Genomic DNA, 22,527 nt, shown 5'->3' on the forward strand with positions numbered 1-22,527 from the left:
CGCAAGGGGCAGCGAGCGCCTTCTGCGAGCAAACGGCGCTGTCCGGGGCTGCCACAGGGAGCTCGGCAGAGTGCCCCAAAGCAGCAAACTCGGTCGGCTGGGCTGTGATGATAGGTTAAATCACTTGGCGAGTGAGAGCTCCGATGGAGATTTTCCGTTGTAGTCCTACTTTATTAGTATTAAAATAATTCCTGGGYTTTCTGCACTCCCGATAGCTCTCCTAATAGCTGTTGCTTGTGGTTCCTAATTTGGTGTCACATTTGGAGAGCCTGCCTTTTAGGAGATCATTCGTTTTCTGCCCTTGCTGCGTGCCTTTGAATGTCAGCACATTTCATTAATGTATATCGAGCCGGTAAAAGATTGTCCATCGACCTGGCCTCCGCAGCTGTCCACTGCCCCAGCGCAGCGTGCCCGCGGGGCAGCCGAGGAAACTTCAATTTAAGAAGCGTCGTCACTTACTGAGCAGCCTCCCTTGGGTTAAACAATTTACAAGACAGATAGATCGAACTTGTAATGCGGGCACTGGTATTTTTGGCATTTTATGGATTAAAGAGAAAGGTAGTGTTACGTTAGGAAAGAGCGTGGACAATACACCTGTTTGTACTAGAGTCTTTTTTGCTATAGGTTTATTGATACCACCTTTGCTGGTAGCCAGCAGTTACCCTTCCTGTTACCTACAGTTTTTCCTGGAAAATTTACACTGAATATTTCTCAATCATGTATGAGGGTCCTATAAAAGAACAGCCATAGGGAACTGAAACATCAGAGGAATGTTGTATCTGTTCCTGTTTTTCAGCCAGCTGAACCAAAGCATGGAGAAGTGACGTATCTGGAATTAGACCACAGGGAGCCACATCCCCCATCTTTTGCTCATTTTCCTTGGAGAAGAATTTTCAAGTGTGGATTTGGAAATTAGAGTGTTATCCCCTCCTAAAGTCAATGGGGATTTAGATACCTAATTCCCTTGATCCCTTCAAAAGTCTTGCAGAGGAAACACTGACTTTTCTAACTTAGATAGATAGATACAAATAAAGATTTATAAAAAGCAAACACTTACAAGCTAGTCAATGTGATCTGCATAAATAATGTCTTTAAACTTGTCAAGGTCCCAGTAACCAACATGGGAGGTTAATGCCAAGGAGCTGGATAAAAATACAATTAATGTTGCCACAAAGTATTGGGATATATTGCAGTTCCCACCCCTGGTAACTGAAGAGATGGCTGAAATTCCAAAGCACCACCACAACAGGAAAGTGTGAAAGGCCAACTTTCTTGACCTTTTAATTTCCAGACATTTATATTCATTTTCTGTATGAAGTCTAAATTGCCCTGGCAAAATTCCTAGCAATAATTTTTTTCCCCTCCAGGGTTAATAAAATATAATTAGGCTTTGCTAGTCTGCATTGCACAAGGGACAACAGAATAAACATTTCCATTTATGTATGATACATTGAATATTTTGGAGAGTTTGACAGTTTTACGAGCCCCTGACTGCTTGGCCTGGTCAGTCCAAACACCCAGCTTTGAAAGGACGGCATTTAACCTTAAACCTTGGGCAGACAACACATACTGACTGTATGACTTTGAATGTGAGGGAAGATACTTTAAAAAAAGACACTTCTTGAAGGTCCTGTCATAGGTTATAATTCAGTTCCTAACACCCTCAGGAAATCATAGTTCTACCTCAGCAAATGCATTTTTCATAGACTATGAATAAAATACCTTGTTAGCTGCTGTAAGTCATAGGGAGGTAATACAGATCTTTATAAACCCAGCAAGCTACACAAACCAGAAGAAGCAATGGGGAACTAATAATTTTGTCTTCAAATGGACCCTGTCACTTCCACTGCTGCCAGCAGTGGAACAATGCCAGTATCTAAGTTACTGAGTAAAGAACCTGCCAACTGCTCGTGGGCTATATGAAAAATGCTTTGCAGAGCTTGGCACGTGTCTGCCAAGCACGGCCGGTGCTTGTTGACTCCAGCTCTGGGGGAGGCTGAGGAGCAGAGTAGTTTGGGATTGCAGTGATGAGGGGAGGCAGCGACAGCTCATTTGTTTGAATGCTTGCCTTTGCTATGCTCAATCAAGCAGGTCACAGAGTGGGGCTCTGTGTGTCTGCTTGTCTGTTGCTGCTGTGGGACAATTAGTACCATGTGGAAAAAAATCTTCCTATATAATCCCAGAGATCAGGAATGAACAAATATCTTTGGAATTTTTTCTGTTGTCTTCCAAACTGGTGTAATATGTAATATCAAATAAAGTCAGAATCAGTCTTGCCCTGTTTTCTGCTCTCATGTCTGTACTTGCAGGGCATGGGGAGGAGAGCCAACATGAGTGCCTCGTGAGCCAGGCTGAGCTGGGCATGTTAAGAAAATCTTTTTCTTTTCAGAATCTTTCTGAACCTGGATACTACAGAAAAGTTGAAAAGTAGGATTCTAGAGTAACTAACGCGGAGGTACAACAAGCAGCAAGAAGGCCTCTCAAAGTGGTTGTACACTGGAGGGTTTTGGAAGAGATTCAGACTTAAACACAAATCCTTCTGATGTATTAAGACCTGATCACCATACAATTCTTACCTGTCAAAGCTGGAAAACTGTATTGTATGAAGACAGAAAGAAAAATATTTCATCTATCTTGATGTTTTAAAATAGCCTGAAAAATTACTTCCAGCAATGAGACCCCCCCACTGTGAAAAATGATACATTTAGGCTAGAGTTTGACACCATGCTGAACTAAACCGCCCTTCTGGCTGTGTGCTACCAGTGTGCAACTGCATGTATCCACACCACTACCGATGTATGCACTCTGACCACCTCCCTTGGCTTGTCATTAACGATCGTCTGGACATGTGGTAGCCAGTTCAGAAAGATGAAGAATCAGAAAACTGATCTTGCAAAAAAAATTGAATAGTTTTCAGCCTGTTTGGCTGGCTGGGCCTACTCACTCAGGATCAGCAGAGTCAGTGCGAGAAGGTGTGCAATAAAGGGGAGGGAAAGAAAGAGGATTCGTGTTTCGGCAATTGATCTGTGTAGCTGAAGCATTGTGCTGCATTCTAAGAATATGTTTGTTTTTATGCTTTCAAACAGAAATTTGTATCCTTCAGTTTTATTTACAAGAAGTATTYTTAAAAGCTTGAAGTGCAATTTGCGATTGTTTTTTGTTTAGTCGAAGTTCATAATCATCTTGCAGTAAGGCTGACTGACTTGTTTCACATTTTGTTTCCGGCTGGTTTCAGTGGTTGCTTCTCACTTGCACAGTGTTTCTTCTTGTAAGGAAGATACTGTAGAGAGAGTGTCTAAATCTCAGCAGAAATGTCTCTTCACTATTGTTTAAAACAACTATGCAAGCATTCCTGCTAATAGTAGTGTTCATTCAGACAGGGATTTAATATGCATTGTAGCATTTTTTTTTCTGGTCTAAAAGTGTTTTCTGAGTCTGGGTTTGCTCTCTGGTTTGCAAACAGGATGGTGTTCAACTAAGGGAATGAGAATTTTCAAGTCTTAAGCTGACATAGTTGGTAAGGCTCCAGAGAGAAAAGGGCAGCAGAGTACGGCATGGCACTGCTATGGGAGAAAAAGGCAGAGCAGTTGAGGAGGGCAAGGTTGGTCAAGGGCCAATTGGAAAAGGAAGACCATGATACAGCCATAATTTTGACTTCTGTTTTCACTGGGACTGCACTGAACCATCTTCAGCCCAAAACTGACCAAAAGGACTTCACAGGTCACATACATATTTTTGTTTTGCTTCTCATGAACATCTAGTAGTGACCTATTTCCCATGGCCCAAGGGGAAACAACTGACTTGCCTTGCCTTGGGAATTTTGCTGGTAGCCTCTAGTCTAAGATAGAGTAACGAGGCCTTCAGAGAATGGACTTTTCTTCGTCTGCTTTATTGTGAAATCAGTGCATTAGAGGGGGTTGACATATTAGGTTTACTCTGGTATTTAATATCTTATGCAGATAGTGCCAATAAGGTCTATAAAAATTCTTCTACTTGTGTGAAATCTGACTCAGAGGCAGAGATACTGATTTGCAGAAGTAATTGGAGCACTGCTCCGTGCCAGCTTTCTAAAGATTCCCCCATTTCCTCTTTCTGTTTAGAAAGAGCTAATTCCTCTCCAACAAGCATCTGAGCAGCTGTTCTAGCATCAAAAAGAACCAGACAATTGGTATCGGCTTGTGTTTATGAGTAGATCTACAGAGTTAAAAGCTGGTCAATAAACCTGAACAATTATTTTATAGTGACTGTGCAGCTGTAGAAATGGGAAAGCAATTCTAATCAGTTAGTGAATCTGGCTTCTAAGGCATATGTTGTCATCATTTCACAATGAAGCAGACCACAAAACTTAACTAGGGTCAGATGCCAACAATGGATCTTCATCAGAAATGACTTTGCTGTACTATTTTCTTGGCCAAAAAACCTAATGTAAGGACATTTTCAATAGGCCCAAAGACTCTTCAAGAAGATGATTTCTGCTTTTCATGAAAGAGTCTTGCATAGGCTTAATTGAACTTTGGCAGTTTTTAGATGCATACTCTAAAGCATCAGGGAAGTTTACAAAACTGTGACTGTTACTTCAGCGCCTGCACGAAAGTGGGATTTGTGTCTGTTACCTATTTGTTAAACTTGCTGCCCAAAGTGGATATATTGCTGTTATCCATTAAAGCTACTCATGATTATTGCTTTTCTGTTAGGTCTCTGTGGCTTTTATTTGCAGAGCTTTAGAACTGACCGGTGTCCCTGACAGAAACCACTGTTGGGGACATTTCATGTGTTTTCTGCCATTATCAACTAATGAGTTTTCACTCRTCCTTCAGGCTGTATGTGTCATAAAGGCAACGCAGCCTCATAAAACAGTTCTGAACGCAGCCTTGTGGAGAGCAGTTGTTTCCTTTAGAGCAATTATTTCTTGTTTCCTTTCTACTTCCTCCTCTCATATTGATCATTTTAATTGTAATACAGGTTGATCTGGGAATTTCCTGGGATCAGAGTAAAATTCTTAGGCATCTGTTTGCTGTTTAGGATTTCAATCTCCAGTAGGATTGGGATGAGGCTTCTGGTCACCCTCCTGACCCTTTGACCCTTGCTGTACAGATTTTTTTTCTTTTCTGTTTTGCTTTTTCACTAAAATGCTTGTGTTTTATCAGTCCCATGGTTTGATCATAGAATCATAGAATCGGTAAGGTTGGAAGGGACCTCTGGAGATCATCTAGTCCAACCTTCCTGCTCAAGCAGGGTCACCTAGAGCGTGTTAGACAGGGTTGCGTCCAGGCAGGCTTTGAATATCTCCGGAGAAGGAGACTGCCCAACCTCTCTGGACAACCTGGTCCAGTGCTCTGTCACTCTCACAGGGAAGAAATTCTCCCTCAYGTTCAGGCGGAACTTCCTGTGCTTCAAATTCTGCCCATTGCCTCTTGTCCTGTCACATGGGACACCAGAAAAGAGTTTGGCCCCGGCCCCTTGGCACCCTCCCTTCAGGTACTTGTACACATTGATCAGATCCCCCCCTCAGTCTTCTCTTCCCCAGGCTGAAGAGGCCCAGCTCTCTCAGTCTTTCCTCAAAGGGCAGATGCTCCAGCCCTCTGATCATCTTCGTAGCCCTACACTGGACTCTCTGCAGTAGCTCCATGTCTCTCTTGTACTGGGGAGCCCAAAACTGGAAGCAGTACTCGAGATGAAGCCTCACCAGGGCTGAGTAGAGGGGCAGGATCACCTCCCTCGACCTGCTGGCAACACTCTTCGTAATGCACCCCAGGAAACCATTGGCCTTCTTGGCCACAAGGGCACATTGCTGGCTCATGGTCAACTTGTCATCCACCAGCACTCCCAGGTCCTTCTCTGCAGAGCTGCTCCCCAGAAGGTCAGCCCCCAGCTTGGACTGGTGCCTAGGGGTATTTTTCCCTAGGTGCAGGACCCTGCACTTGCCCTTGTTGAACCTCAGGAGGTTCCTCTCCGCCCAGCTCTCCAGCCTGTCCAGGTCTCTCTGGATTGCAGCACAGCCCTCAGGTGTGTCAGCCACTCCTCCCAGCTTGGTACCATCAGCAAACTTGCTGAGGAGGCACTTTGTCCCCTCATCCAGGTCATTGATGAGTAAGTTGAACAGGATGGGACCCAGTACCGAGCCCTGGGGGACTCCACTAGCCATAGGCCTCCAACTAGACTCCGCATCACTGATGACATCCGCATCTGAGCTCTGCCTTTCAGCCAGTTCTCCATCTACCTCACTGTCCACTCGTCTAACCCACACTTCCTGAGCTTATCTAGGAGGATGTTCTGGGAGACAGTGTCAAAGCCTTGCTGAAGTCAAGGGACACAACGTCCACCACTCTCCCCTTATCTACCCAGCCAGTCATTCCATCATAGAAGGCTATCAGATTGGTTAAGCAGGATTTCCCCTTGGTGAATCCATGCTGACTGCTCCTGATCACCTTTTTTTCCTCCATATACCTGAAGATGACATCCAGAATGAGCTGTTCCATCTCCTTTCCAGGGATAGAGGTGAGGCTAACTGGCCTCTTCAGTAAATGCTGTGTTATGATAAAGATCATGATAAGTTACGGTGTTGAGTATATTAATAAATGTTATCACAATGTATATAGGCTATTGTGGAAGAAATTATTTTCTGTTCTGCAGTTTAAAGAAAAAGGAAAGTCATGCATATGTTTCGTATAGAATTATCCTTATCGTTTTGTAGTACCTCTTTACTCTCAGATGAAAAAGATACAGGGTTTTGTGCAGGGATGCCTTTGTTGTAAATGCCATTGTCCTAATGAATCAAGTGATAATGGAAATGTTTAAAAGTAGAATAATAAACTGTCATGAAAGTGCCAGAAGGATTTTGTTGAGTTTCTTCACTATGTTAAACTGATTATTTACTGCTGAGAAGTTTGAGCAAAGCAGGCTTTGAATTTTTGCCTTGTGGTTGATGTCAGTTGTAATGTGTGCTGGAGGGCACATAGATATAAAAAAAGAGTCTAGCTTGGGATTCCTTTTCTCTGCAGCAGACCCAGTTACTTCCAGTATTTGCAGAGTTTAGAGCTTGCTGCTGTGTGCTAATGCTAAACATGTTTATGTTTTTGAAGCATCTGGTGAGTGTTCTGTGATTCTGTGAGGTTATATGCTACTTCTGCTCCTGTGGGAATGTTACACTGTTGGCCATAGGGCTTTATTAATTGTCACAAAACGAGCAGTTAATTCCTGACATCTGCTGTGCTGAAGCAACTGCCAAGTAGAACTGATAGCTGGCAAGGAAATAAATATTGATAGACCCTAGCAACAGGTACTCTTGAGAACTCTCATTCTGGGAATGCTTAGGCAGGGTTCAGTGTTATTAATGTTGTGATAGCGTTTTAAGTCTAATTATAGGATTTGTTTGTTTCTTGTCATATCTCTCAGAACTAGGATGCATGAATGGGCTTTGCTGTGCCGGGGCAGATGTGTATCATACTCTTTTCTGATGACTCATTTCAACATATAAGAGATGTTGCAGAGTTCAAATTGCAAGGGTGGTTGGTATACACTGATGTATGGCATCTCAAGTAGTGCTTTTATCTAAACTGTTATATGTTTAATATCTACCGTATATGGCAATGACTGTCCCAAAGATATGTACATGGAGGTTTGTCAGATGTAAGTGTAGCAGCAAAACTTTCATGTATAAAATACTTTGAGAATCCATGAGACAAAATGGGCTTGCTTAAATTGTAAAATCATGCACCAGTCACTAGCCCTTGTGAGCACTGTAGGTGATCAATTTTATGTTTTCATTGCAGAAAATGAAGCCAGAGAAGCCTGCAACTGGCTGAGGGCTGCTGGTTTTCCGCAGTATGCTCAGTTATTTGAAGGTATGAGCTGAAAGACTTTTCAAGCAGCTGACACCAAATCCAAGTAGAGTTGTTTACATAAATAATCTAAAATAATCTATCAGAATCTGACACTTTTAATGAAATGCTTCCAAATCCTGCCATGTCTTCATGCAAACTTGTAAAAAAGTTGCAACTTGATTTGTGTTCTAAAACAGAAGTGAAATCATAATTAAGTTAACGGTTAACATGGGCTCAGTAGAATTCCATAAAGGACTGAATATTTCGTAGTTATTGTTAGACTGCAACTCCACCAAATTTCTGCTTTTGTGCTTTTTAATTGCTTATAATTTTCTCAGTCTCCTTTCCTTAGAGTGTTATTTTTTCTAACTCATTGACTCCAACTAAAATTTATCTAAGGCCTCTCCAGCCTTAGATCTTGAGCAGTGTTTTGAAAAAGAATATTGGAAAAATCATCTTGCAATCATAAATTTTYCAAACAGATACCCAGAAGCAGCCAACCACAGTAATATTTCACAATATCAGCTTGTTTTCGTATTGTTAATAAGCTGCAAAGAGTACATATTACCTGTTGGGGGAGAAACAGATGCATCGTGAACTCATATAATTTTCAGATAACATTTCTGCTTATATCTTAAAAGTGTTCTTCTTTTATATATGTATTTGTTGTGACAAACATGGAATATAACAAAATCTAATCTATTTTTAAGAGAGATTTGAACAAAGAACTGCAATTCAAAGAAGTAGCGGTAACTGCTATGGGCTCTTGTGCCCACTACCCCCATTCAATGCAAAATTAAAGCTTGGAAACTGAGCACTCTGGAAATGCAGAGCTAAATTTGAATACTGTCTACCTTGAAACGTGATGTCCCATGAAAATGCTTCCCATTGGACTACAGCAGATTTTACAATGTAAACTGTGAATGTTACACTTTGTTGATGATGGTGTACATTGTCATGCTTTTGGATAATGAAACTTCTCTATTATCTTGCTTTTTAAGCAGTGTCCTGGCTTGACTAGATGACTAAACCTAAAAAGTAAACCAGTAAGATATTGGTGGATCTCACTGGCTCCTTTATCTGTAAAGGCAAATCACAAAAGCTGGAACATTAAACTCTTCAGCTAGTTTATCAGTTAGCTTGAAGCACATCATGTTTTGTCAGGCTCTTTACACCTCAGCATGTGCTGCATTTTACCTTACCATCTGCAAAAGCTTTGTATTATACTATAAGGTAGGAATGCAGAGAAGCAAAACAGAGCAAAGCTTTAATTTTGTGTTCATTGGCTATAGTACTCTGGGCTACTGCAAATGGGTGGCATGCTCCTGAAAATGTTGTGTTCCCATGCAGCAAACGCTAGTGAGAACAAGCAGATGCCTAACTTGTTCTCACATCTGCTCTAAGCAACAGATTCTCAGTGACCTGAAGGTCATTTGTGTGACTATGTATCTGTAGATTTAGATTTATTTCACATATGCTAACTATGTGGCCAAACTGAAAATCTTTGCAATTATAACTCAGAATTCATAATCTAAATAACTTTTTTATTCACAGATATGCAGTTTCCTATTGATACAAAAACTGTGAGGAGAGATCATGAATTTTTAGATGGAGATGCCATTGAATCCCTTTTCAGGTAGGTAAACATTAAATCATCCTAAGTGTCTGACTCCAGAAGTTGTCATTCCTCTTTTCATAGCTGAGTTTTTGCCAGAGACTAAGATGCATTTGATAATGCTCCCACTGAACGAAATCACTTAAGCACATTTTTAAGTATCACTAAATTTGATCAATTTAAGTATTTAAAGGTAAAGTAAGCATGTGCCTGCCTATCATCTTCTTCAGCCAAGGTCTCAACAATGTTGTATTAAGCATCAAATCTGTCTCTTCTGCAATGATGTGAAATGTTTTCTACTGGCTTAGGAGGAATAATCAGTTCCCTGTGAGCACACGGTAGCAAGCACATGGTAGGAAAACAGTTTGCTCTTTAGAATTACATATTACAAGGTGCAAGGATTTCCTCTGATTAATGAGCTTCTAGAGAGATATTCCAGGGAGACAAACAGCAAAAATAATCTGCAAAAGGGATACTTTTTCTTTTTTTCCCTGAATGTTTTATTGAGTACGGAACAAAAATATTGACCTAAAATTTATTGTTTTGGCRCAGTTGTTCACAACACACAAGTGAAAGTGCATCATCAGTGCAAAGTAGAGCTCATTGCTCTGTGAGCTACCCTGATGTAGGACAACAGCAGTAGCGGAAGAACAAAGTACACTGCAGTTACTGAAGCTTTCTTGTTATGAGCTCACTTTTAGCAGATTATGTGAACGTTATGCTGTCCATGACGTGCTGCGTGGTCAGTCCAAGGGAGGCAGGGAGAATTTACAGCTCTTAAAGGAAAGAGAAGTTACTCTTCTGGCAAAATGTAGGTTTTGTTTGCGAATTCTCCTGAATTCAAATGCAGCTTGTTGGGAGCTCTAAAAGGAGTCATTTGTATATACATCCCTGAGGCACAGCAGCTATTATTGAGAATTTAGGATTATGTTTTCTTTCTTGATACTAAGTTTGTCCTGAGTATTTCTTGCAGGCTTCCAGTATGCCTTGCTGTTGATGTTGCATATTTGTATAACCATTAAGAGTTTGTCTCGTTTGTGACCTTACTATCTCATAAGTCTTTTAAAATGATAGATAGTAAAGTCTTTCCAAGGATGCAAGCTGATGCCTTCAATTGTCTACATTCTGTTAAGAAGGTGACTCAGGCTTTTTAATCAATTCACAATTTTTCACAGTCATCATTGAAGCTCATCATAAGATTATTATTGGACTAATTACTTATGGTCCTCTTCTTATTCTGTGATGGCAGAATTCGAACTGTGAACGTCTTGAGGTTGTTAATAGGCATTGGTGTGGCAATATGTATGGAGCACCTGTAAGAAAACGTCAGTCTTTGAGGCTGATATTGCAAATTCAGTTTAGAAATTCAACACCAGTTTAGAGCATTTCTGGTTTTAAGAAATAAAAAGTAATTTAATTTAAAACTTAAGGCTTTTTTTGTATACCTAGACGGCTGAACACATTGAACAAGTATGCTTCAATGAAAGTGGAAATAAGCCGTTGGAGGAAACAGGTATGTTTGTAAAATATAGCTAATGTTCTCATAAACAATATGATAAGCTATTATATCAAAGGACTGTTTTTCAAAGGTGCAGGAAGGAATAGCAGTTTCTGAACTTTTCTTTCTCTTCTCTTCTCTTCTCTTCCATCTTGTGTTTGTACTTTCTATTAAAAATCATAGTGATGAAGGCTGACTCTATAGAACTTAGGTAATATTAATTTTGTAAGTAAGTAAGTAAGTCTGTCAGCTGGGTTGGGTTTTTTTTTTGACAAACATTGTTGGTCAATAATTGCACCAACAAGTMACCTTAGCAGGTGTTTTAATGTGTTCTTAAGTATTTTTGCATCGTATTTAAGGTCTGAAAGTGAAATTTCACTCTTGTTGCCTGAGGGAGGAATAAGAAATGAAAATGGACAAGCAAATACTGTCAGAAGCTGGGTTTTTAGGGCTGGATAGCCCTTAGCTGTGCTGGCTTTGTCTTCTCCAAACAAACAAACAAAATAGACTATTTCAAACCAGAGTTATAGCCACATTGTATCTGGTTTACAGTAGGATTTCAAAGCCTGTTAGGTACCATGGATTAACTGTGGGACTAGCAAGAAAATACTGATGTCATCTGTTGGGAAAATGTTGAGGTTGAAAGTTTCCATTATATCTTCAGGGAAGCATCAAGGAGAGATAAGTCATTGCCATCTTTCGTATGATTTACTGGTCAGGCACTTGCTCAGAATGGGGGCAATACAGCAAATGGAGCTCCTGGACTAGTGGGGTGGAGGTCTCCAAGATGGCATGCCAAATATTGACAGTGCCACAGCCCCACAGTCAATTGCTTGTCTACTGGAAAATTGATTTTTTTTGGTCACAAAAGCATGAAAAAGAGTTTGGTTTGTTTGGCTTCAGGAAAAAAAAACACATTTTAAAACCTCATGGTTTGCTGCAAAACAGAATTTTCATCCTCCTCAGATCAAATCTACCATCTTTTCCTGCAGCAAAATTAACAGATTTGTCAGCGGGGTTGGGATTAATTTGTTTCTGTGTTTTTCAACTGAMAGCACAGAGCAGACTTTCAGGCTTAATGTGTAATCATGGTTACATTTTCCTACGTAGGTGTTGGGGGTTTTGGAAGTAGGCAGAAAATTTAAGTCTCCTTTTTTTATTGCATCTGCAGTAATTTTAAATTTGCCAAACTTTTCCCTTGAAATCTATCTTTTTTTCCTTCTAAGAGTGATGAATCTGAAGATGATGAACCTTGTGCAATAAGTAACAAATGGACTTATGAGAGATGCAGTCAGAGATGGTCTCGTCTTGAGAGCCTAGAAGGTTTCCCAGGAGAGGAAGGTGCTAGCACGGCAGTCTTAGGCAGTCCAACACCGAGGAGCATCGGCAATGAGGATATAACTTTTTTGGATCATGGAGAGAAACATGATGTGTCCTCAAATCATAGTACTAGCAGTGGTGACAGTGACACTGTTAGCTTCCCAAAACCTTTTGAAGATGTGGAGACCAGCAGGAGTTCCTCAAAGTGTTCCTCAAATAAAGTCGCTTCACCAGATGATACCTTTAATTGTTCTCCTCCCACCACTGGATTTTTAAACACCACCAGCGAAGAGAAGCTTTTGGATAAATCCCCATATAAAAAAGGGAAGAGCCTTCTTAAGAAAATGGAGAAGTTGCATTTGAGGAGCTGCAACTTAAGGAGTAGTCACTCAAAGGCCAAGCCCCTAATAAGTGAACCTGTTCTTCTGGAAGGGCTTAATGAAGAAAAGTTGAAGATGCTTAACTGTGTAAATATTTCTGACCTCTCTGACATCCAAAGAAAGAACAATTCTTCTTATTCTCTCCAGAGCTGCAATAGCAGCAATCAATCTGAAAATAGGAGCACAGGGAGCATTCCAAGTCCCACTACAAAACCGCAAAGCCACTATAAAAGAGGGGGGACATATGCGGAGGACTTGGATTGCAGCAAGGTTTTGCTGTGGAATGATATATCTCAGCAAAACCTACAAAATGAAATGAAGTTGCGAACGAACCATATGTTTCAAATGCCACAAGGCCATAAGCCTGGTACTTTCCCCAAAGCACTTCGAAACAATTCCCTGTCTCCAGTAGACAACTCTTCTGTCGATTGGAGAACTGGGAGTTTTCATGGGTATAGAAGGACCAGGAGCAGAAGCAGTTCTAAGGACTGCAAAGCCCCCAGTAGCCCCGATTTGTGCACAGGTAACAGGCTGAGCATATATGACAACATGCCCAATATTCAGCTTGATAACTTGGACGTGGCAGGAGTTGGTGATGATGATGTTTTTTCAGAGTTGAACAATGTTATAGAAGATGTCAAAGGACTCAGAAAGTTGGTCGATCAGTGGACAGAGAAGTTCTCAGATGATGGAGATTCAGGCTTTGCCAGTGACTTGACCTCTGGGTATCCATCCTTCCCTAAAGAAGTATGTCTTGAGATACAGCACTCAGAAGATAAGTCAGCAGACTTCCCAGCTAAAGAGAGAGAGAGCAGCTGTGAACTGGCCAAGGAGCTCAGTTCTGCGGAGGTGGCATACATAACAGACTCTAAAAAGGCCAACAGGTTAGCCTTGCTTGGGTTTCACTAATAGGCTGCCCATCTGGAAGCTTTCTCCATCTGTTCTCTCTACTCAAAATGTAATTGCTTTTATACAACAAAATATTCTTATGTCTATTCCAAGTAGCAGGGTGTGTACCAGTGGTCCTAGGCACTACTGGTCTGTATACACTCAGATATCTACATATGCTCTGATCTCTGCTGAGAGTAGCACTCTCATAATCTGCATGAGGACTTGGTTAGACATTTTGAATCAGACTTCAGGACTAGCTTGTTGTGTTCCTTACTGAAACCTTTTATGTGTCTGTAGTACCTCTTGGATGAGAAATACCTTATTTAAATGCAACTAACCATAAGCTGTTTGGGAATTGCAGGTCATTTAGAGTCTTAGGCATTTCACAGATGCAGGCAGAGGACTGACAGTGACAGTGGGAACAGTCATTTACCTTGAAAAATGTTTATCCCATAGGCATGGGAAACAATCCTGGTCTGTGGAAGAGAGTGTGAATTTGGAAAGCCTTTCTGTCCAAATTGATAATCAGTCTGCTGCCCACCTAGCCCGGACACAAAAGCTGGCTTTGTTGAAACTCACGGCTCTAATGGACAGATACTCCCCTTCCAGTAAGCAGGGCTGGAACTGGTAGGTTGTCTAATATTAAAGCTTTTGTTTTATAAAATAGATTAAAAATTCTGTTGAATTTTGTTGGAGAAAAAAAAAGAATTGAATGTAAGTAGGTGAATTTCCTCGTCTGGCTGGATTACAGTGTCCAAAATGAGGAACTTCATCCTGCTAAATCACTTGCAGTTTTGTGGTTATTTCAGTGTTTTTTCCAGGATCATCATCATCATCATCATCATCATCATCATCATTCCAGGATTTCTTTTGTTACGGATTGCATCTTTCCTCTTCTCTGGTAGTCATATTGTTACTGATTTTAAAATGGTTCATAATTTCTCTGTAACCTTGTCCATTTGTGGGGCTTTGTAAGCCCTTTGTAGAGATTACTGGACATGAGGTGGGAGGGGGGCTAGGCTGAGAATCCACCATTTCAGCCTCAAGTCCAAGTTTGAACTAAAATAACGGCATGCTAGTAAATGCCTAAGACTTGAAAGCATCAGTTTGCATCTTGTGGTAGAGATCTCGTACGTGAATTTAGAATRAAGTGCAAAAAAAAGTGTCCTAAAGGGATGGAGCATATTTCACATGARGATGTCTTATTAAAGCAAATTTCAATTTTGAAATGAGGAGGTCCTTCCTAGAATTGCCCTTAATGATTTTCTCTCTACCATATAATGCTACACGTACAGGTACATATGTGGTAAAATCTGGAGATATGGCAAGTCCTTTCCCATGCATGTGGTAAAAATAGAGTAGCAGAATGAACTGTGCTGGAGAGCTAATGAGTTGGATGCACTTGTTTTTGTTTTGTTTTCAGGACTATACCAAAGTTCATTAAAAAAATAAAAGCCTCTGACTACAAGGGCAAAAATGTGTTTGGGGTTCCCTTGCTTCTGAATGTTCAGCGAAGAAACCACCCGCTACCTAAAGGCATACTGCAAGCACTGGACTATTTAAGAAGCCACTCACTTGACCAGGTATGAACATGAAGCAGCCTGAAGTAAATCTGGCTACTGTGGTCTCTGCTTTCAGCTGTTATGAGGGACTGACTGACTTTCTTGCTCCTCCTGAGGCTCTGAACAAGTCCTCATAAAGCTTCTCTTTGTCTTTATTGTTTTCTTTTATTGATGATAGGTTGGTCTGTTCCGAAAATCCGGTGTTAAATCCAGGATCCTGTCTTTAAGGGAAATGAATGAAACCAACCCGAACAATGTATGTTACGAAGGGCAGTCAGCATTTGATGTGGCAGATATGGTTAAGCAGTATTTCCGAGACCTTCCTGAACCTATATTTACTAGCAGGCTCTGTGAATCCTTCCTCCACATCTACCAATGTAGGTAACAAAAGCTATAATTTTCTAATTTCTTGAATAAAACTTCTTTATGTTACCTTCAGTGTTCAGCTAGAAGGCCAGAGCCTGATTTTTCACAAATTGAGACTGGTGCTAGTCAGAGGAGGTGAATGAGGCTGCACATGCCTGAAAATGTGAGCTCTCTGGGGTTCTAGACTTGTACACAATATTTGAAAATAGCTTAGCTATAGTCTCTAGCTCTAAAGCTTCTTTCTGTCCTTGAAAGGAGTGGGAAAAACTGTCTAATAACACATGTTGTAACAGCCCTTCTAAACTGTGTTTTTAAATAGTCACTTATCTATGAGAAGTTAGGAATTAATCTTGTCCGCTTGTTCATGGTGTGAAATAGCTCCCTGTGCAAGAATCGTGTTATATTACTGGTATCACTTTATTAAGGTGCCTAAGTACAGTTGTTATGAAATGGCATCTTTGTCTGGAAACACAGCCAGTTTCCACCTGTGTTATCACTAAGACCATCCTTGAGACACAGCCTGAAAAAAGAAGGAAATTTGAAGCCAAACTCTAGTGCTGAATATACTTTTAAAAAGGTTCCATCTCCAATACTTTGACAGCAAGGTATTCACTTTTTAGAAGTGACCAGGGTGAGGAAGTAGTTTGCCATAGAGCTGTGTGTTCTTTTTTTAAGAAAAGATTTTGAAAATGAGAGATTTCTGAGAGGACTGGGTTTTAGCCTGTGTTATGTGACTTTTATCAACATAAGCATGTGTGCTGCTGCTGTCTTGTGTATGATATAAGACCCTGAAAATGTAGTTGGATTTTATTTTCTAAACCTTAAGGGGTTTCTGGGTTTTGTCTGAAATGGTTAGTTTAAAAGAAATTTTCTGACTGTCAAAATTGGTATACTGTTGCTGTAACCATGACCACACCACACCACCACTGTCTGTTTCTATCCCAGTGTTCTAACACTGGATGTGGATGAATGCCTGGAAAGAAATGTGAGCAGAGTGAGCATATACAATTCTCCTCTGGCCTCCACCTCTTTTCAGCCTTGGGGGTTTCCTGCAGCAAATGCCAGTGTTGGTTTCTGCTGTAAATTTGYGCAGAGTGTCCTTGAGACCTTGTAAACTTTTTACACCCACAGATCCCTTCTGTGAGGAGTTCCACAGTTCCCCTGTCTGATTGATGTGGAACCAATACTTTCCATTGATTTTAAACCTGACCACTGGTCACCCCCTTGCTCGTGTGTTGGGAGATAGTAAATAATTGAACTGTATTCACCCTTCACTCTTGAGCAAGTGCCCAATTTAAATAACCATACTTGAGAGAAAGAAAAGATGGTGCTTTTGCCAAGAAGTGTGTTTTGTATGGTCTGCACATGTGCTCCTACTAAAGGAAAGAGAAGTGATGATCTACCCTTTGTAATGATGAAGAAAAAGAGATATTGTCTTTGTGACAGAAGATGAATGACAGGGTAGACTGACCATACCTACTGTCCAGCAGAAGTTGTCATCTGAATACCTGATAGCACTGTGTTTCACTACAAATTAAAATATGTTGGCAAAACATTATTCCCTCAATGTTTGCCTGCCAAAAYTGAGTTATCCAAGGGCAACTTTCATCTTCATTGCGTGAAGCTAAAAGGAAGAAAAACAGTGGAGTAGATATCTCCTCTAAACTATTATTACGAAGTAATGTTTTGTGGGGAGATAAGTCATTATTTGGATTATAACAAGAGCAAGTTTAGTGCAAATTTTTTAGCATGAAGTTGGAGACAAGTTTCAGCAAATCAAGCACCAGCATCACTGGATGGAATGATTGTGTGTATTGACAAGCAGTAGGAGAAAACTGTTCCTGTGTGATGCAGCTGTAATAATGGCCTTAGCCAGATCACCTGTGATCTAGAATGACAAGAAAATGGATGCACCTACAGTTTCAATGCCCTGTGTGCGACTATCCTGATGAATGCTTCCTCTGCAGTTCACATGAGATTTTCATGATTTTTTTTATCATCAGACTTGCCAAAGGATCAGCAGTTTCAGGCTGTCCAGGCTGCTATTCTCCTTCTCCCAGAGGAAAACCGAGAAGCTTTGAAAATCCTCCTGTTCTTTCTCCGAGATGTGGTTGCTTTTGTTGAGGCAAACCAGATGACACCAACCAACATAGCTGTCTGTCTTGCACCTTCTTTGTTTCACCTCAACACCCTGAGACAAGACAGTTCCTCCTCATCCACTAGGTATGATCACTTCAATGCTAGCATTGTTACTGTCAGTAGTTTTCCTCTTTGCTGAATCAATGCTTTCTGTTGCTGACCTAAGGTGAGTGTTTGTTATGAAGAGGGGAGAAAGTGTACATGTTTTGGGGTTTGTCTCAAATACGATTTGTTCAGGTCCAGCAGGAGCTTTCCTCAGTCCATGCAGAGATCCAGTAACTCATTGTATAGTGCCTAGAGCTATGTTAAGGCCCTGTTGTCATGCTCCTGACTAGTCTAGACGTGARCTAACCTGCCTCCTTTGTGACTGTTACACTCTTTGAGATCATCTGCAGATGCAGGTGCCCTGGAATTCAGCCTGCAACACACTGTTTGCATTTGGGTGATGCCACGGATGAAAAATGTGGCTCTTTGTGGCGGTAAACTAAAAGTCCAAGTACAGGCCCTACAGATATCTGACAGTTTGTAGGAATCCCTGGCACTAATTCTGCTGAGTGATAAGGTAATGGTTCCTGCCAAACTGAGCTACAGGGATTCTGTAGATTTATCTTAATGAGCAAAAGTATCTGGGTTGCATAACATCCTCCTGTTGTACGTGCAGGGAGGAAGGTGCCCTTGGGCCAGAGTACTCAAGTAATCTCTGAGAGCATTTGTGCCTTATCTGGTCTCCCGAGGCAGTGTTTGCTTTACTCCATGTTCTGCATATGGATAGACATGTATCAGGGTAAAGAGGACAGCTGGCCTTGATGGAAACATTGTGCACCCATCATAGCAGCCACTTAATATCTCCTCACATGGCAATCTAAAGATGAGACTAGGACTAGTTCCAGAGAGGTGCAGAAACTGTCAGATGTGCCTTTGGCACCTTTCATGCTAATAATGCAGGCTCTAGAGAGCACAGGGAGGGGAAAGAAAACACCAAGGACTTATGAGTGGCACAAAACATCTGAAAATGCCTTAGTGTAAATACAGTTCAGCTCAGATCTCCCTTGGCTGAGCTGACACACGGTGAGGGAAATATACTTCTAGCGATTTTGAGATTTTTGGTTTGCTTAAATATTCTCTGTAATAGTAGGCCCAAAAATAGAAATTGAGTTTTCTCTTTGTTGTCATGGTTTGAAAGTGAGGTTGCTTTGAATTGTTAGCTTTTTTATAACTGAGCATTAATGTTGTAGTGCAGGTTTCATACTTCAAAGGGCAGAGGCTGACAGTTCTGACTTTGATGAGCAGCGCTGAGGATACCTTCCACCCTGTTTTTCAAGCCATTTGTGAGGAATGCACACAGATAAAAGTATCAGAAGTCAGGATTAATGATGTCATAGGATGCTTATGAATTAAAAGAGGAGACTGTTTTTGAAATGTCTTTGAAAAAAACATGGTAAGGTGTTTTAGGCCTAAAGATTTAAGTGGTTCTGCAAGGGCTTTGCAGGATATTGAAGAATCTAGCTATTTGAAGGCTGTAGGAAAATCAGATAGGATTCATTATTGTCTTTGGCAGAGTGTATGATTATGGTCTGAGGAATAAAAAGCCTTGACTCACTGGTGTTGAGGAGACCATGCTACTGTTCAGTAAAGGCCCAGGCACTTTTGGGTTGTGCCGGGAGGGAATCATTTCCACATACCTTTCTACAGTAGTGTAGTGCGAGCCTCACTCTGCATATCTGTGGAGCCTTCAGTGCAGAGTAAGTATGTCTGCTGCTGCTGTTTTCCAGGCCCTAAGTAGGGCACCTTGGTGGTATGGTACAAGGTAAGCACTCTGCAACTGTAGTTCATATAGCTCCTGTTAACAAAGCCTCCCTTTTGTGTCTCTCTCACTCTCTCTCCCCCTTCCTCTCTCTCTCTCTCTCTCCCTCCCTCTCTCTCCCTCTCCCCCCTTCCCTCTTTCTCCCTCCCCCCCCCAGCCCCGCTCCCGCGCCGTGGGGCCCAGCTTTGGCAGGTGCCCCCGGAAAACACCCATCTCCCCCCCTTCTCTCTCTCTCTCTCTCTCTCTCTCTTTCTCTCTCTCCATCCAGTCACAGGAAGTACAGTTTGGGGAAGCCAGACCAGAGGGAGCTGAATGAGAATCTTGCAGCAACACAAGGCCTGGCCCACATGATAATGGAGTGCAACAGGCTCTTCCACGTATAGCACTTGCTATAGTAAAGCAGAAGCATGGAGCAAGATAACGGCTGTTACCACACTGACCAGAAGCGTCAACAAGGCTGCCTTGTAGGCTATGTTGCAGGCCAGATGTCTCCATTCTCTTTATTTTATGTGTTGTCAAACATAATTCAGGTTTTCCTGAAAGACTGTACAGGCAGGACATGGCTAGTGAGAAGATATGGGGGACAAAAAGAGCTGGTAGCAGGGCTAGTGTCTAAGGAAGTCTGAGATGGCAATGTCAACACAGTGGAATTGCAGCTGCTGCTGCTGGTCTTGGGGGTGGGGGGGTCAGAGTCAAGGTCCAAGCAATTCAGGAAACAATTTGGAGCAGCAGAATTGGGTAGAACAGAGAGAAAGGGAAGAAGCATGCCCTGTAGGGAGATTTGTGACCAGAGTTACCACAGGTACTTTGCATTCCCACTGGGCAATTTTACCCAAAACTTAGTGAGGCAAAGGGTAGAGCAGAGAGGAAGGGAAGAAGCATGCCCTGTAGGGAGATTTGTGACCAGAGTTACCACAGGTACTTTGCATTCCCACTGGGCAATTTTACCCAAAACTTAGTGAGGCAAAGGCTGCATCCATGTGTGCATGACCTGGAGATGTGGCATCGGCTTACTGTACAAGTCCAGCAAAAGCAGAGATGATCTGATCTGGCATGCAGAGGAGCAGCTGAAAGCTGGATTTGATCAGCCTTAAGAGGGTCATGGGCATGGATCTTATTGCTGTCTACAACCATCTAATGGGAGGGTGCAAAGAAGACAGACTTTTCTGGGAGGTGCATGATGATCAGAGAAGAGGTGACAGGAACAAGTTGCAGCAAGGAAATGTCCCACTAGATATTAAGAAAATTAAAAAAAAAAAAAAAAAAAAAAAATCACCAGGAGGATGGTCAACCATGGAACAGGGCCGCAGAGAGCCTATGAAATTTCCATCATTGGAGATGATAGAGCTCAAGTGGAGGAGGTCCTGATCAACCCAGTCTAGCTGGCATACTTTGAGAAGGGTCTTGGCTCACAGTCCTCCAGAGGCCTCTGCCAAACCAGCTTGGTTTCTGAGCCTGTGGCCTGTTGACTCTAGTGCAGTGAAAACTAATGCAATAGCAGAGATTCCCACAACTATTTGTGAGGGGCTGTGAGAGCTGAAGGCTTCACTCATCCACTGGTGCCTGGTTGGGGGCGAGGGGGAAGGGCAATTTACCACTGCCCTCCCGCCTACTCCACAGTGGGAATCTAGTTTAACTTGAGATTCTGCTGTCAGGTCTGGCTTGAGCAACAGTCATTGATCTGGACCAGGACCAGGACCCTGACCCACAGACCAACTTTCCGGTTTTACCACGGCTGTGCTGGATCAATATGGACTTGCCTGGCAAGCACTGGCCTGTTGCTGACCCTGGTTACCATTGCTGGCACCAACCCTGAGCCTGACCCTGCCTTCTGACTCACACACTGGGCCTGGCCTTGGACCTGCCTCATCACCAATGGACGTGTCTGATGAGCTAGATCTTCAGTTGATCCCAGCTGTCATCCTGGGGCCTGCCTTGCACCCCACTCAGGTCCTGTGGGATGGGGCTTAGCCTATGGCTGTGCAGAGGGCTGACCTCCCTGTCCCCACCAAACATGGTCCCCTGAACTGAGACTGTAGGAGAGCCCCAAGGCTTCCCCCACAGCACTGACCCCGTCCCTGAGCTGGCCCAGATCTCCTGTGTGACCTCCAGCCCAGCCCATGGTCCTGATTGCTTCAGGGCAGCCTGATTTAACCCCCTCTAACTCTGCCACCCTATTCCCCCCCCCCCCAACCCACAGCCTGAAGGCCCTGTAGGCCCTATGTCAATCCTCTGGTGACAGGTGACCTGGCCACATGACAGCTGGAGAACTGAGCCATGATGACCACAGCCCATGGAGCTTCCTGGCAAGTCTCAGGCTGGTCTGGGATCCAGCAGACATCATTCACACTCCTGCTCCCACCAGCGCATTCCAGCTGCAGCCAGGCCCCTGACCCCAGGGCTATGTGAGGGGTGGGGTAGCCCCTTGCTGCTGGTGGTGGTGTGTCAGGGTCCTGAGATTGCCACAGTCCTGCTCCCTTCATTGCCACCCCTCAGTAGTTTGATGCTGGGACCCAGATCCAGGCTAGGATTAAGGCTGCCCCCTCTGCTGACGGTGGGGCAAGGCGCCAAGACTGCTCTGTGGGATGGGAGCCCTTGTCACTACTGGAATTTCCTGGCAATCACTGGACTGTTGCTGACCCTGGTTACTGGCACTGGACCCAACCCAGAACCTGACCCTGCCTCCTGACTCACATACTGCACTTGGCCTCAGATGCCTCRTCACCAATGGACATGTCTGGTGATCTAGACTCTTGGTTGATCCCAGCTGCCATGATAGGGCCTGTCCTGCTGTCCGCACTCAGGTACTGTGGGACAGGGGCCTGGCTGGTGAGCCCCAGCCATGCTGTTGCACTCACTTCGCTCTTAGGGAGGTGCTGGCTGCTGGTGCTCCCTGACATTGCTGTGGTGCTTCAGAGGAGCCTGGCTGGCTTTCTGTGCCCAGCCGAGAGCACTGTCACTTTGTTTGCTTGGGGGGTGTGCGTGTGTGTGGTGCATACACACCAGCTGTGTAGGGATTCAGGGCATTCCTCCTGCAAGGAAAGGCATTTCCCGTGTGAGCTGCTGAGGGATTGCAGTTAATTGAGCTGCTCGTCCCCTGAGGTTCCTCCTCTAGGTGCTGCTGCTGCC

General features: G+C 42.8%; 1 protein-coding gene across 1 annotated transcript in view; it reads left to right on the forward strand.

Moving 5' to 3' along the window:
- The window catches only part of LOC146598886 (rho GTPase-activating protein 7-like), a 57,526-nt gene extending 37,646 nt beyond the window's left edge, over positions 1-19,880 (forward strand). Inside the window, exons 2-10 of the mRNA XM_085299583.1 lie at positions 7,773-7,844; positions 9,378-9,459; positions 10,888-10,951; positions 12,163-13,520; positions 13,984-14,154; positions 14,951-15,110; positions 15,268-15,466; positions 17,459-17,678; positions 19,667-19,880. Coding sequence (XP_085155709.1) covers positions 7,773-7,844; positions 9,378-9,459; positions 10,888-10,951; positions 12,163-13,520; positions 13,984-14,154; positions 14,951-15,110; positions 15,268-15,466; positions 17,459-17,678; positions 19,667-19,781 — 2,441 coding nt within the window. The 3' untranslated portion in view covers positions 19,782-19,880. The remainder of the gene's footprint in view (positions 1-7,772; positions 7,845-9,377; positions 9,460-10,887; positions 10,952-12,162; positions 13,521-13,983; positions 14,155-14,950; positions 15,111-15,267; positions 15,467-17,458; positions 17,679-19,666) is intronic.
- The last annotated feature ends 2,647 nt before the right edge of the window (positions 19,881-22,527 follow it).

This window comes from Rhea americana, unplaced genomic scaffold (genome assembly GCF_003343005.1).
Source record: "Rhea americana isolate MKP2758 unplaced genomic scaffold, rheAme1 scaffold_150, whole genome shotgun sequence".
NCBI classification, from domain to species: Eukaryota; Metazoa; Chordata; class Aves; order Rheiformes; family Rheidae; genus Rhea; species Rhea americana.